Consider the following 16,489-nt stretch of genomic DNA (forward strand, 5'->3'; position numbering starts at 1 on the left):
ACCTTTATGTGCTCTATATGTTTGCAAAAAGGAGAAAACATTGCAGCACAAGAGCTGTTGCCTCTGTGTTCAGGGACTGAAATGGGTCCTTCAAGGCTACCTCTACTTATGCTTTTATGTACTATGTGCTGCTGTGACTTAGGGGTGAATTCCTTGCTCATGTATATATATAGCCGCAAATCATTCAAAATTGCGTGCTCTAAACCTCTATGTACATAGAAGGAAAAACACATTTCATGACATCTAGTATATAGGCTAATTATTTGCATGCAAAGACAATTCCAGGATTAAGTAGAAGCTGTGATGTGCAGGCTGGCACTGGCTATGTCTGAGAAGTAGATGGGAAAGTTCATGTGTTCTGCCTGTGCTTAATTTTGGAAGCATTCTGATGGGTAAAGGTATGGAAATGATGAAGGAAAACAAACTGGTCTTCCCCCTTCAGAAAAATGAAAGTTACAAAGATGAGAACAAGCTGATCCTGTGGGCTATTTACCATGGCACTCACTTGAAGCTTTTTCAGAGCAGTGAACCCTCAGCTAACCACAGGTCTTGGAACCCCAATGGAGTTTCCCCATTATAGGGCTAAGATAACATCCACAGGGCCATCAATAACTGGCTTGCTGAAGTTTTGCACAACAGAGAGGATGCAATCTTGGACCCTCCTGACCTCTTCACAGTTGCACTGATGGGTTCAGTGGTGGGGAATCTCCATCACAGTCTCTGGGGAGGATTTGTGGGAAAGGCAGTCATGGCCTTTGCCTGGAGTGGAGTAAAAGCCGCATATATGTATATATCTAATTTATCCAATACTACTTTAAGGACATGTGTTTTTTGGACTGGTCAATGTTTTTATTGCAAATACCCAAGCAGTGTACATGGCTTGACCAGTTTCAACCCCCTTGTTGACCTAGCTTCCCACATTTTGGGAGGATGGGCCAACAAATGAAGGAAACATGAAGTTGTAGGGAGGGGAGTAGAGAAAGAGTTGAGAATTCTTGCTGTAGCTCCATTTCCCAATTCCTTAACAATGAGGACAGAATGCCTATTTGAGGAGGATTAGGTATCATGGTCATAATTAAAAAACCAGCTAGCAGAAAGATGTCTTTAGAAAGGTTTCTCTAAGATTGTCACCCTATAGTAATAGTAAGTCTATGAGTTCCTCAGCGCTGTGTTCTAGATACAAATTTTTCTGAGTGTTTGGGAGGTGGGACAGCTTCTTTGAACTGCTCCTAGTTGCTTATCTTTGCACACATAAGCAGGTCCATTGGAGCCATTGGAAACACTCCCATTGGCAGGGCTTCGACTTCATGGCTAAGATTATGTAGAGACTAGTCAGTTGTTAACAGATACGAAGGCTCTTGAGACTGAAATCTTGTATGTTTACAGGTTGCTGTTCTCCTTTGAAATGATTTCTGTAATGAAGGTTGAAATTTGGAATTGAAATGAGGGAATGATGAATGCAAACCTCTAACTGCATTTGATGTATACTTCTGCTTTATTATGTGACTTGTAGTACCATCTGGATTTCTAAGTAGTTGCATAGAGCCCCTGAGAAACTGTGTTTCCTGTGCTTAACACTGAACAAGCAGAAACCTTCTTGTGAGCCCTTAGAGCCTGAAACACAGAGACAGAAGGTGGATGTAGAAAGTCAGGTCGGAGAGAGCAGGGCAGCAATGAGACAACATTATGTCTCATAATAGACAGTGTCATCCGCTGAACTGCTGCGAAACTTTTTGGCTCAAGTTTTAAGAAAATGTCTTATTTGTCTCATATAGTTAATAAGATGCAGAGCAAAATAGATCATGCTCTGTTAAAAATGTTTATTTATAAATCTGGGAATATATAGGTGATTTAGAAATATGTAGCTCTTTAAGTTAGCCAAGAGCATAGGACTAATTGTAGTTGAAGCTATTATTGTTGTTGCAGCATAGTTTGCAACTTCAGTAGTGTGTATGTGAAGCCTATCACAGGTTAGAGATGCCCTATATTCACATCCTGACTGATGAGGTGGGCACCATGGGGCTCCTCTGAGCTGGGGCAGCAGGAAATATGGAAGAAAACGCCTGCAGCAGACCCCCTCCCAGGAGCTGTCTCCCAGCATGCTGGACTCACTGCTCTTGCCATGCATGGGCTGGAAAAGAGGGAAAGCAAACGTGCGTATTGAGAGGACAAGCAGAGAGGAACTCAGTTAGGAGATTATTACTGGAGTTTACTTCTCTTTTTTGCTTCTGCAGATCTGCCCAGAGCTGGGACTTGTTCAGTCTCTGCCCTTTCCTCACCTCTGCTTGCAGCTGACTTTGGTAGGGCTCATTTAAGAACTGGCAGAGGAGTGGCTTAGGGATACACTCTGATTAGTGTAATGACCAGTTGTAAGAAGCAGTAAATGCATGTGTTTAGTTTCAAAACAACCTGCTCATGTCCAGGTCCAAACCTCACCAGTTGCTTCTTAATGACTGTATTGTTTCTTGTCAAACTCCGGTATAGTCATTAGCTATTCATGTTGTTTTCTTAATGGAAAATGCTTATATTAGTGATGGTGTCTTCCCCGAGGTCTAATCTTCAGTTTTGACTCCCAGTCTTTGATTCACCGAATGTTATTGTAGCTAAGACTTGAAAGTTACCACTGGGTAGTGTGTCCCCCGGAGCTTTCTAAGTCATTGAGATGTATTTGGATCAAGGGCAGTTTTCAATGTTATACCTCCTTTATCTTGGTTACCAAGAACAGTGTGTTTCTTCTATAATAATGGGCAGCATATTTGACTGTAAGATTAGATAGGGACAAATTAAAACATTATACTTATTAATTTTATTCACTGAGCAGTCACATAAAAACTGTTCTAAAAGGAAAATGAACTTATTCTTTGATTCCTGTTGATGTAAATCTGAAGTTGTGTGAAAGTGCTTTTTGATGCTTGTAGTGAACAAAGACCATAATCTTGCAAGTTTGCTGTTTCCCTTGCTTGACAAAATGCAATGACAGAGATGTTAAAGATCTTATTGCAAGCACTGAAAAAAACATTTCTCAGATCATCCCTTATAAAAATAAATACCTAAATATGTGTTAATTTTTTCCAATAGACGGTGTTCAGTAATTTTTTTTAGTGTATAGTGTATTTGCAGAATTCAGTGAGGATCAATTTTGTTGTTTCGGTCGGCTGAGTTGTTCTTTGGCTTCTGGCAAACTCTGCATGCTTCCCTTGGCCCGAAGAAGTTTCTTGCTGTCGCTTTCAAGGCCTGGCCTTGTGTCAAGTCTCCACTTGCCTTGACCTGCTTGCCTTGCAGTCAGGATGCTGCTTGCTCCAAACACAGCATTGGCTGCTCTGAAAAAGGAGCCATCTCCAGCCAGAGGAGCCTGACACCCCAGTTAGTTTCTTCTGAGAAGAAGAGTACATACTATGAACAAACAGATAAAGTTGGTCCCTTTGTCAAATAACACTCCATTGCTTTCACTTTAACGATGCGTGTTTACTAATGTTTTCTAAAAATCCTTGATGTTAGAACAGGCCAATGTCACAGATATCTTCTGAACATGCCCTATCTAAACTGTAAACATTCCAGCTCAAGGAGTTAACATATCCCAAGGTTTTGTTATCTGATTAACAAAAATAAACATTTTTTTCTGTGTCAAAGGCAAAATGTTACATCTGACTTCCTATTCCTGTTTCAGCTGAGACAGCTAGCCAAGTTATCAACCCGTTCGACCTCCCAAAAGTTCGATTCCTTTTTACTTAGTAAATGCTACAGTTATGGAAAGCCTTCATGTGGTCAGAAAGGAAGACCTAGCATTTGTTTTGTCATTAATGTAATGAAGAGTGTGTTTTTATTTAATAGTGGTATATTACCTGTTGTCAACAGGAGGTTAAAACTAAAGTGCACCAAACTAGTTTGGGTGGAAATTCCTTGTAGCTTAGCATTAACAGATGTTGCATAGTGTCTTTAAGAATAGGGGGTGTTACTTAGTTAAACTTTAGAATCTAATCTTAGACCTGGTAACCTATAGTTGGAGTTCTACTTGGTATAATTTTGTTGTTTCAATGTGTTTTGGAAGTATTTGGAAATGTTTGATGCCAAAATATGCAACGTCTGTTGTCTGGCTGCACTTTGCCTGTTTCACTGCATTTTGTGCTGACCAGCTTTCTTTAGCTCCGTAACTGTCAGGGTGAACATAAAACTTTAGGGGAATTCTGCTACTGCCTGCGGGAGCACACGTATCACCATAACCAGCTGCCTGTGGCTGGCACCTTCACGATACTCAGGCATAGTAAGTTTGATACATCTGGGTCATCCCAAACTTGATGTCCACAGGCCAGCCCAGGACTCACATCCAGTAGGTCTGATGCAGAGAGATATGGCTTTCCAGCCTGCCCATGTTGACAGAGATGTGTCCTGGACTTGGATATGTCCTAGTTCAAGCACAGTTCCAGCAGAACTGAGTGAAGGTGGTGGCTTGTGCAATGTGATGGTCTGACCTCATTTCATGCAGAAGGGCTTACTCCCATCCTCATGGATTCAGTAGATTTGCCATTGTGTGGCTCCTGTCAGTATTGAAAAGAGACAAAGAACATGTTTTGATCATGTATTTCGGTTTAGTAACAGGCTGCATTATTTTTGTTTTAGTCTTCATGTTTTTATCTTTAAGTGATCAGAAAGTGCTTTTCCTAGTTGCCTGTCATCTGGGAGTAGCCGCATTTCTTTCACCATTAGCTATCAGATTCCCTTTTCTTGGACTCCCCAGCTTTTTAGGAATGGAAGGGGGAAAAGCCCACTTTTTTCCCCTTGCTTATTCTAAAGCAGTATTGCAAGGAAACACATAAAGGATTCCCACAATTGCAAAGTCACATCTGTTTTGGAAAAAGAAGTGGTTTGTTATATTCAGTTAATAACCATGGTCTTCTTGCAAATAAACTCCCCCAGGACATATTGATGTAGGATTGCTAGAAGTTACTGTGAGTAAGTGATGTTCTAAAATCTTGAAGTTATTCTTACCTCACAGTATTACAGTACAGTGGAGATGTTAACTGGCAAATGTAATCTCAAAGACTTGTGGGGACTGATTTACATGTGCCGTAATGGTGTTTTGATTTATTGGATTGATTTTAAATTATTGAGTGAATGTGAGATTTGGGAAGCTGTTCAATGTATGGTTTAGGCATCCTAAAGCGCTGGTACAAAAATGCCTGGCAGGAAGCTGGATAATATTCTTAATTACTGCAGTCTGTCCTTTAATTTTTTTTGTGTAAGAGGCTTCCCACTCACTACATTCCTTTCAAAGTATTTGATATATTTATTTTTTGGTTGCTAGCATGATATGGAAATACTCCATACAGCCAGTGCTTCTTGAGGAGCAGCTCAAGGGCTCTTTTTTTTTTTTTTTTTCCCCAGGCATTCCAATGAAAACACGTGAGAGAAATTGTCTTTGGTGTGTTTGCATGTACCAGACAACACGTTTACTTAGGCTGCTTGTTCTTTAAACAAGTTTTCTTAAAATAAAAATTCTACAGTGCAGAAAGCTGTCATGAAATATTATACATCTGACTTTTCTTAAGCCCTGCTCAAAGAGAACAGATATTGAAGTACCTCTATTCTCTCTAATACTTTGGCTGGGTAGCATATTATAGTAATCCAGAAATGAGTTTTCCTTGTACATGCATGTAATCAAGTGCTTGCTGTATTAAAGCACGGATGTAATACAGTAATTCTGAATATATTAAAAATGTATTTAAAATTAGACCTTCTATTCACAGATCTGGTTGCTTTTTTTTGGCATCACAATTTCAGAAAATCTAAGTACTTGTTTAACTTGTTAATAATCTCATTGCAATAAAGCAAAATATTCAGGCTTTGGTACACAGGAGCACTTAAACATATGATTAAATGTCCTTCTTGAAGATGAAGGCTTTCCTGAATTGGAACTTTAATCATATGGTTTACAGCCTTGCTGAATCACTGCTTGATAAGTAATGCTGTATGGACTAAATAGGTAGCTCTCTGTAGGCAGTGCATATCAAAAGAAGGAGAAATTAATGCATTGTGGTCCGTCTGTTAGACCACAGAAGTACTAGTGTGCTTGATTCAGACTATTTCTTTGTGCAGAGCTGTTTAGTTTAAAAAAGCTGCCTTAGAAGTGAATTTTAAATAACATTGTCTTGAGAGAGTTGGAACAGCTAAGCACTTGTAACCGAAACTGGTAATGATGGGGTTTTGCTGAAGTTGATAGAAATGTGAGTTTCTGACAGTTGTCTTCACATGTCCTAATTTCATAGCTCAGTTTATATCTTCTGTGATCTGACCCCATTATCTTAATATCACTGTTATAATTTTTAAATCTTTCTATAATTCTTTTTCTCCAAGGGCCTGATTTTTAGCATTGGTTTTGAACATGTATTTTTCAGGTAGTTTTCTTTTTCTATTTTATTTTTTGAGGGGGGAACCTTAGTTGCAGGAAACAACAGAATCCTGAGCTGAACGATGTCAAAACAGGTTTTTATATGGCATTGAAGTAATTTCGTAATGGGTGGAGTACTTAAAAAATCTCTAAGGCATGAGAAACAATTACAGTGCTTGCAAATGTTTCTTCAAGAAAGTTCAGTTAATACCTGCTACACTAAACAGGAGCTTAGCACAGGTGCTGTGAGTTCGTTTTGATACTAAAATGGTTTTTGCAAAATGGGGAAGTGCTATGTTATGTGTTAGGTCCACACATGACCTTAAACCTAATCTCAACCTCTTTACGGTCCCACCATGTGTATGCAAGTCCATGCCTGGGTGCTGGTTTATGGCAAACCTGGGGAATACTGGGGTAGAGGGGACTGTCAGGCTCACCCTGCCCCACAGGATGGGCACACACCAGCCCACAGGGAAAAAACCATAAAGGATCCTTTTTGTTCCATGAATGTTTCCTGGAGCAATGCATCTCATGTTTGTATGTTTCTTGACTTCCCTTAAATTCCAAACTGAGCTAAAAGCATAGAGCTCTACTAACTTAATCGGAATTGTTTGTAAATGCAAGACTTGAAGTAGCTTCTCCAAGAACTCTGTTGGATGCAGCATGTGAAAAATGAAAGGATGACTTATGGTGCTGAATATAATCCATTCACTCTCCTTCAGCTCGAGTGCAGAGGCTTTCATGATTTTATGTGATGTTTCTAAGGGGTGAAAGTCACATTCAGACACATTTTTTTAGCTAAGTACAGTGACTTGATTGCAGGCACGCAGACAATATCCTTCTGATGTTGCAACTCAGGAGACTGCCTGGCTTGTTTGCTCTATCACATACACAGAGTAACTTTTGTTCTTTGAGCCTGGTAATCTTGGTTTGAGGCAGCTGGGCAGGCTCAAATGAACCTTTGTATGATTGTAAAAAGGATGTTACCTTACAGTGCATGCTCGCAAGGAAAGTTTCAGCCCTAGGTTGCATCAATTTTTAACACCTTTATGGAGCTGTGGTGGCTTGACCTTGGCTGGCTGCCAGACACCCACCCAGCTGCTCTCTCCCTTCCACTTCAGGTAGTTAATAGTTTCCACTTCAGGACACTATTATCAAGATTTGCAACAGGTACTTGTCTAGAAGCAGGCACAGCAGATGCTTGCTGTTAGGAAGTCGTTTTCAAAGCCAGACACCAGACACTGTGGTGTTAGGAGGCCCTGAAGGCAGACAAGTTCTGTACACCTTCCTCCAGTGCTTTTGTTGTGTTTTTCATATTTCGCTTAAAATCTCCACTGCTTTTGTGTTAGTGTTTCTGCTTGTACTTATCCTTCCCACCCCCCAAGCCCTTTCTCTTTCTGCTTTGAGCACACTCTGTTTTCTTGCTTGTGGATAGTGTTGAGACATTTCAGTGCTACGTGAAAGCACAAAGCTTTGTCACCTCCCAGAGACAAAGCAAAACTGCTTACAGGCAGATAAATGAAATGGAAACGTTGACAGGTCTGTGCACTCAACAAACTGTGGTCCTGGCGACTGTGCAGTTTACATCCTGCTAGGAGTGACCCCATATAGCGCTCTCACATTCATTCAGACTTTCTGGTCATGCCTTATTCTATGACATCAACACCGTTAGTGTCAGAGCCAGGGAAGGATGAGTCTTCCCAACAGTTCTTCTTCCTTATAAGCTGAGCAGCATACAATTTGAGGAAATACATCCCATTCCAGGAAATTCTGTGCAATGTAAAAGGAGTATGATCTCTGTGTGTGTGTGTATGTAGGTGGCTGATAGAAGTATGTAAAAACACTTGGATCTTCACAGTTCATGAGTGTTCATGCACACCAGGGTCAGTTTGATCCTTCCTTGCCACTGACTTATGCTGGTGCAGAATTTAGTTTAGTATGTTCCTCTGGATTAGAGTGTCCCTGAGATGTCTTTATCCTTATCCCACAACATCTCATGGAGCCTTTGTTGCTGTTCAGTGGAGATTTTTGTGAGGAGTTATGTGCTGTATTTTGGTTTCAGTGATGCATTTCTTGCTTTATTTAGGATTCTATCATAAATGGGGCATCTGTGTTTGTGAGCATGAAAGGGAAGACCTTAGTGCTTAGAAATGAGTTTTATTTATATGAGGGTCTGCTTTTTCAGGGACTTTCCATTTACTTTTATTTCAGGTCACTTTTATTAATATAGCCAAATATGAAATGGTCATTTGCTCTTTGTCCCGAACTCATTCTTCAGTGACTCCCTCTTCCCCTGCATGACACATACATCCTAGGTGTTTTGTTTTCAAACTAAACTGTTGACAACTCACTTGTAATTACAGTAGGAATTTTAAGCCACTGTAAAGAGAGCCAATAGATATATAATTAACTAATGACAGTCTGTGGGACTAAGCCTAGTAAAGTGAAAGCCATAAAAATTCAGAGCAACTGAGGTGGAACTTCATGGCTTCTCTGCAGTGTATGGAAAAGTCAGTTCTGCCAGGGTAGTAAATCTGGGGAGATGGTTTGAAAGTTTGGGAGAGGACAGTGTGTCTTAAAATGTTAGGAAAGGATAGGAGAAGGAGTAGAGGGTGAGAGCAGGAGGAAGACATGCATCTTTCTCTCCCCATTGTTTACACCATCTGATCTGATCATGGGAATGAACCTCCTCCACCGGCCTGATTTTTCTTCAGAGCCCAGTTGCCACTGGCTACCCTCTTCCGTAACCATTAACTTTTCCCCTTGCATGCTTCTCTTGGCAGCAATAGCAGAAGTCACAATTCTGGTGAGCAGAAGCAGAGACTAGCTGGTTGGGTTGCTTTGGGAAAAAAGCAGGCCGTGTAGGCCATGCATCTGCTCTCTCTTTGACGGTCAGGTTTTCAGGTACTTAACAGGATGGCTTTGCCTGTGCCAGCCAGACCTGGAGGACCACTTATGGCCAAGCTGGCCCCTTAGGAAGCATGGAGGGAGTGCTGCTGCTGGCAGCCATGGTGCCTCTTCCAGGGGCTGTGCAGGCAGGCCACACAGCTGTCTCTGTGGCTCCGATCCTGTTCACTTCATTTGCTGAAACCCGTTGAGGTTAATGAGGCTGTGGTAAGATGAGGCAGCCTGGGCTGTGTGGGGGCTGGATCCTCTGGTCTGCCAGGTCTGCTTGATGTTGTCTGCTGGAGATTTCCATAGGGTGCTCTGCTTGTTTTGGGGAGAACCTCAGCCCTGTTCTGGCAACCTGGTATGAGGGAAGGAGGAGCTCGGGGGGGTACAGGGAGCAAAACTGAATTTAACCTACAAAGAGTCTTCAGGGACAAGGGTGCCTGTGATACCATAATGAGTCCTCACAGCCATCACACTGTGGCATCTGACCACTAGTAGGGCAGAGCGGTGTATCAGAAGCTTGCTCTTCACTGGCACAAACTCTCTTGCCATCACAACGAGAGCCAGATTTAGGCCATCTAAAATTGGTCCCTAGCCCTAAACCTCAGTCATACACCTGAATCTTTCTGCTGCTGCTTTAATAAAAGCATGCGGGGTTATAACCCTTTTGGTTATAAAAAGAACACTGACTTTGGAAAAACCTGTGTCCATTTTATATCCATTCCCACATCCTGAAATATTCCTACCTGTTCTTTTGTACATCCCTCCTCTTAACATTGCTACCTTTTACTGTGTAAATGAAGAAATGTCAGATCTGTGCAGTGTGGGGGTGAGTAGCTTACCTGTACAGATGTTGAAAAGCATACCTGAGTAAATGTGTTACAATCCTCCTAAATACTGAGATAACATCTAGCATGTAGTTTTAAATAACAGGTAGTTCTTGATCTGCCCTAGCATTTCCAGTGACTCACTGTTCCCCCCTCCCCATTGCAGTAATTACAGAAGAGTATTGCAGTCCCTGACTCAGAGGGAGGCTTTCTTCCAGGGCTTCTGGCCATGCTGGAGCTCCAGCTCTGCAGCCGTATGGAGCAAATTCTGGGGGCATCATGGTAGCAGGCGGGGATTGTGCCAAGAATAATGTGGGCACAGCATATGTTTTGAAGTAGTGATAGCAAGCCATTAAAGCGAGAGTTTGCTTTAGATTTGTGGCCAGGAATTTGGTTGCCAGAATCTTGGCTATGACTCTTGTGTCTCTAAAACAGGGTGCTTACAGGAAAGACATCCCAAAGGACACATCTGACAGCTTCTCTGTCAGGCTAGGCTAGGAAACTGCAAAGTGTAAAAATTAAAAGAGGTTAAGTGTGCTCCCACCCAGATTTGTTGTGGTTTCATGCTTTTGAAGAGAAAGTGTCTTCCTGCAGACCCATGGGAACACAGGGCAGGAGGCTCACAGGGCAGGCCTGGGGATGGGGCTTGGCTGTGCGTCAGGTTGTGAGGTGCGAGCTGTGGGGCGAGGTTTCACATACGCTGACCCCTTGAGCTCCTGAGCACCATAATTTCTTCCTCTGGGGAGGAATTCAGCAGGTACTGCAAGCTGGCACATTGCGTATGCACTGACTGGCTGCAGCCAGCCTGGCCACGCTAGGAGCAGCAGAAGAACGGCAGCAGTGACGTGCTGCCAAATGTGACCTGACAGCCCTGCCAGGAGGACACTCAGGACTGCAGGGGAGGCAAGCAGAAGTGGACCAAAGGGCTCGAGTCTCCTGTTTGCCTCATGAGATGTCAGATCTGACAGGCACACGCACAGGTCTTGATCCTCCGTTGTTTTCATGTTCGTGCAGCCTCCATTTGTGATGCAGCTTTTTAGATTCAGTAGAGCTGCGCTCTTACTTGGCGCTGGTGGAAGCAGCTGTGTGCAGCCAGCCACTAGGTCTCTGCTTGTAAGAAACTGTATGTGAAGGCCTTCTTGCCATCAGTTAAGTGTATTCAGAAGCAGATTTGTGGAAGTTGAGCCAAGTTTCTTGGAGATGGGGATAGATTTTTGTGTGCCTTAAACACTGCACCAAACCCCACTGTCTATTTTGAGGTAAATAAAATCTGCAAATTTGCTTTCCGCTGTTTTAGCTTAAGCACAAGGATATTCTCTTTAATTTCTCTTTCAGTGTTACTGTGTAACAATGAGGGTCCTGAAATTTTTTATGGTTATGGTGCAGTGTTTACATTACATGGGAGCATGATATTTCCATTTGTTACTTCTCAAAGGATAGAAATTTCTTCCCCAAGCACTGCTGTGACATAATGTGTGGTGGAAACGTGGCTATTCAAAGTGCTAGTGCACTTAGTTCATGGTTCACAAACCTCAGTTAGATGCCCAAGAGCCCTGTGAAATAGATAGAAGAGCTGGATGCAGCTGAGTGGGATGGACAAAAGCTACAGACTTGAGCAGGCAGCTTTCTGGCATAATCAAGGGAATGCAGAAAAAAAGACTGCACATGGAATACGCTTACTTGGTTGGATTTAAGCTCCAACCCCATATGAAGTAGGATATGCAATCTGAAACTCTTTCCTAGGTTTAGATGCCTCTGCAACCCCTCTTGCCATGGACTCCTAGCTCATTATCTCAGTGACAACTCATGAAGAAGGTTGAGTTCATGGTACCCACCACTTACATTACAGGCTAGGCTAAATGTTTGAAGTGCTTGCCTAGGAAGTGGGAATCTCTACTTGCTACTACCTTGCACTGCCCAGGAGAGCTCCCGAGCCACCAGCCAGGATGGAAGGTGGGAGTAGAGATGCCCACTGAAATGGTGTGGGTGCCATGAAGACTGAAGGATTCATAGGGATGGGAGGTGTATGACTGAAACTCATTCGAGAGGGCACAGTGATACATGTATGTACATATGAACACAGTTTACTTTTTAAATTAAGAATTTGTTGCCCCAAGTCAGATTCCTGCTCCTAGGACTTTGATGAGGACTCTGACCACTATACTGTTACATATGACATAGGTAATGTCTCATCTGTGTGAGTTTTGGTTGGGGTTTTTTTTGATATAATGATAAGCGGCCTGACTGAGGTTCTTTCTGCCAGCAAGGTGAATGATCTCTGAGAACCCAACCCTGTTCAGGCCTTTTGGGGAGGTGGGCTCTCAGACACCTTCTTTGTAAGTTTTGAGTGGCCCGAAGTGTGAGACTGGCACCAAGATGACATTTGGGTGTGCAGGTGTTTTTATAGCTCTGAGTTGTGAATTTTCAGGTCAATGAGAAGTGACTACATGGCTTGTGGGATGTTTCAGCTGTTGATTTCCCTTTTCAGGCTAAGTGGACCATTAATGAGTGAATGGACTCTGCTGGGAAGGCTTGTCCACACACCATGACAGCTGATGAGTCGGAAGCTGGAGAGTTAGCTCTGGAGCCCCTGTTCACCTGCAAGCTATGTCTCTGTGAATATTCCCTGGATAAGATGACCACTCTTCAGGAATGCAGCTGCATCTTTTGTACATCGGTAAGACCTAGCAGCGCCTTTACGTTACAGGAACAGGGTAATGGGAGATAGACAGAACTGTGAGATGGGACTGCTTGTCCCATAAAAGAAGCATTTGTTATCCATGCTGATAGAAGATGCTTTCCTAGAGGGCATTTGGTGTTAGTCTGTCTTGCCTTATTGAAAAGATTTCTCTGTCATTCTGCTTTTGATAATTCATAACTCTAACAGACAAATAATAATAAATCCCAGTAGAAAATGGGAAAAAAATGCATCTTAAGACTGTCAGAGAACATACACCGTCTATATGCAATCTCAGTGGGTTTTTTTTAAGTAAAATCTTGAAACATCATAGGATAACTGTGAGATTTTGGTTCCCCTTTATTATTTTCTGAGTACTCAGAGGCCTCTAAAGTCTTGCATGTAATTTTTAAGGGCGAGCAGAAAACCTAAACAAAAATTAACCTTGGCCTGTTGAACCTTTGCGTCTGCAGTCAGTGCTGCGCGGATGTTGCCCAGGCATTGCCTATAGTTGTCAGTGAGGACTTTCTGTCCCACAAATTCAGATCATATAAAGCTGGTGGAAATTATAAAGGTGGAGGTTGAGTGAGCTGATAAAAGCCCTACAGATATTAGTATTCTTCTGGTCTCTTTGTCAGCATGGGAATATGGACCCAATTTCTCTGGCAATAGTGACTTTGATGTACCTGACTAATGGATTTTGGAAACAGGTCAGAAGCCACTGGAGGGATGTTGGTTTTTTTAACTTGAGAATAAATTTACTTAGTTTTACTTTTAACAACAAATTGTGGATAAGCATCAAGCAAGTACGTTTAAGTTTTGCCCTTGATTGTTTGAACTCATGAAAGAAATCTGGTATTTGTGAAGCCAGCTTGAGTGAGAATATCTTCACTTACTCTGAATTCAGGGTAGCTTAAATGGGATAAGAACCTAGCTGTGTGTTTCAAGAAACTAAGATAAGATAGATTAATATGCATTTTCAGCCTGAACTTCATGAAGTTTCTTTTCTATACCAACTTCCACAAAACATTTCCATATTTTAGTTTGTAACAAAATTTTTTAGGGAACATACCTAGCAGGTAGGAATGAAGATATTGCTTTAAATTTAAAAAAAAAATGTGGAAGTTGATACCTTTAGAGTGGTCCCATGCTTGACCAAGAATTCAGTGACTCTGATTATCATTAATATCATGAATATCATTATCATGGCACATTAACCTCAGTGTTAGCTGGGCAGAGTAACCCTTTTGCCCCTGGGGAGGGGAGGACTGCTGAGGACTGTGCCAGGGGGAGCTGGGCTTTCCGCCCCTCCAGGTCACTGGCTAAAGGGGGAAGTCAGTGATGGCTGGGGATGTTGCTGTCCCCACCTGTCCGCTGTTGGTGCCACAGCTGCCACCCCATACATACACCCCTTACCTGGCCAGTAGCAGGAAGAGCATCCACTTGGAGCTTGGCTCTCCAGTGCTGTGACAGCAAAATGGAAAGGACAGTCACAGTTGTTTGGCATCTGTGCAAACTTGACTGACTTTGTCTAAACCAAGAGCCAGCCATGAGTGAGTGCCGAATGCATCTGGGAGAAGCCTTTAGACATGCTTTATTTATTTCTGTGGGCGTAATATGTCTCAAGTGTACTTATGCTCCATGTCTACCCTTTGTCTGGCTGTTGTTGCCTCTGTCTGAACATCCTTCTGATGGACGTGTCTGAGTTGATGAGACATGTAGATTTTGCATTCTATAACAAAGGGGATGCTGGAAACTTTTAACCTGCCTATATGGGTTTCTGTCTTGAATCCAGAGCAGTTTCTGGGAGGCTGTATGAGTTGCAACTTTGGGCAGCCTCCAAAGAGCAGTGTCAGAAGCACCTTGCCACAGAGTGCCTCGGTGCCAGGGCTTGCATGGGGGATTGCTTGGGGCACAGCCTGCAGTAGCTGCGCTGGTATGCAATGCCCTAAGTTTCTTCCCACCCATGCTAGGGCTTCTAGATACCTTCACACTACCTTTAAGACAGATATTGGGGAAGAATGTCAACTGTGGGCTATGGGATCGAGCCCCTATCAGTTTTTCAGCTAGCAATGCTTTCAGCTTGTATAGCTTATTCTAATTTTCTATCACTAAGGTTAATTATACAGATCCAAGAGTAGTATTAAATTTGAAATAGAAAAGGACTTGACGTGGACATAACAGGTTCTGCTCTGCTAAGGTGATACTGTTAGTTTTGTTAAATTTTTGTTCTATTACAAGTGGGGTGGGTTTTTTTGCTAACTGTAATGATGATTCTGCATCTATGAATGTTTTTCACTATAGCATTTTTGGCTGTGGAAATAATTGGAAATTGTTGCTATTTAGGCATCTGCGGAGGCGAGCTTATATCTCCTTTTTACTTGTAGCCTGTAAAACCAAGGAATTTAAATGAGTTAGAATTGTATACAGCTATTCTTTCACCTTAGAAACTCTTGTAATAAACATTATACCTCGTAAAAGCTGTATTCTAGCCAAAGTAAGTAAACTGTGTTTAAGGAGGTGTATGTTTGCATTTTGGTGTAATGTTGCTAGTAAGACAGGAGTTTTTCAAATAGCTACAAACATTTGTACTCTCTCTATTTAGAGAATAAGAAGCAGAAAAAGCAGACAGCTTGCAGAACACACTTGCCATCTTACTTGGTAGCCCAGTCAGGTCTGAAGAGGCATTAGCCTTGTATTTCTCAACATTTGTTGCTGTTGATGTAGGAGTCCACTGAAATGTGAGATAAAGCACACATTTATACATCCCAAGAATTTGGAAACAGCTATAGTGTACCTGGTGGCTTGGTTTCATTGTGTTTGGATTATATTAGTTTTGAATGAAACACTGATCTCTGAAGAGGGTTGGCTGTGAGGTATATTTTACCTGCAAAAGTTTTAGAGGACTGCACTTTATATTATTCAGGTCATTTTCTATACCTATAAAACCTTGGCAGAGGGCCATGCTGTGGTGCACACTCCTACATATATATATTCAGAAATATATGTATTGCTTAAGCTGCACAGTTTAATGCTACTTGTCCCATTCCCTAAAGGGGAGGGGATCTCATGTGTACCTGATGCTGCTTAACTCACTTTTTGTCTTGCCAGTGATCCTTCTTGTATATTTGGTGGGATGTCCTTCCTATCTGCAGTCCCTTGTGCTTATCTTGTTGCCTTGCAACTTTTTCTTCCCTGGGTGCATCCATGTGCAACTACAGAGGTTTTTGCCCCTGTGGTTGTCACATCGCTCACATATGTACATAAAATAATTACAACACTGTATGTGGCTACACCATTACAGTGTTACAAAATAGAGTATTTCAGTGCACTTATATCTGAGTCCAAAGCAAACTAGTATTAATTACATCCTGATTTATACACTTATAAAATTATATTTTTAATATTACACTTATTTCTAGTCAATTTTCCTACATGTTTGTGTCCTTTGCTCTTCTTCTTCCTTCCCCAGATAGCTCCAGTGGTGCCTCAGGCAAGAGTCAGGAGTGTTGCCAGAAATGGACAGGCTGACCTCCCTGCTTTGCCTTTGGAGGGGGCACTGGGTGTTGCCCAGGCTTTGGCTCTCATTAGACTGGCTGGAAAGTAATACATCTTGGAGATTCCCAAGTTTTCAAAACCGGACTGAAACTGAGAAAACACCTGGGAGAGACAACAAATGGTGTGATTGCATGCACCTCGCTTTCTCTT

General features: G+C 42.1%; 1 protein-coding gene across 3 annotated transcripts in view; it reads left to right on the top strand.

The window, feature by feature from the left end:
- RNF144B (ring finger protein 144B) overlaps window positions 1-16,489 on the top strand; it is a 76,201-nt gene that overhangs the window by 24,516 nt on the left and 35,196 nt on the right. For all 3 annotated transcript variants that reach the window (XM_074829296.1, XM_074829307.1, XM_074829287.1), the window contains one exon: window positions 12,593-12,781. In XM_074829296.1, coding sequence (XP_074685397.1) covers window positions 12,617-12,781 — 165 coding nt within the window. In that variant the 5' untranslated portion in view covers window positions 12,593-12,616. The remainder of the gene's footprint in view (window positions 1-12,592; window positions 12,782-16,489) is intronic.

This window comes from Strix aluco, chromosome 1 (assembly GCF_031877795.1).
Source record: "Strix aluco isolate bStrAlu1 chromosome 1, bStrAlu1.hap1, whole genome shotgun sequence".
Taxonomy (NCBI): domain Eukaryota; kingdom Metazoa; phylum Chordata; class Aves; order Strigiformes; family Strigidae; genus Strix; species Strix aluco.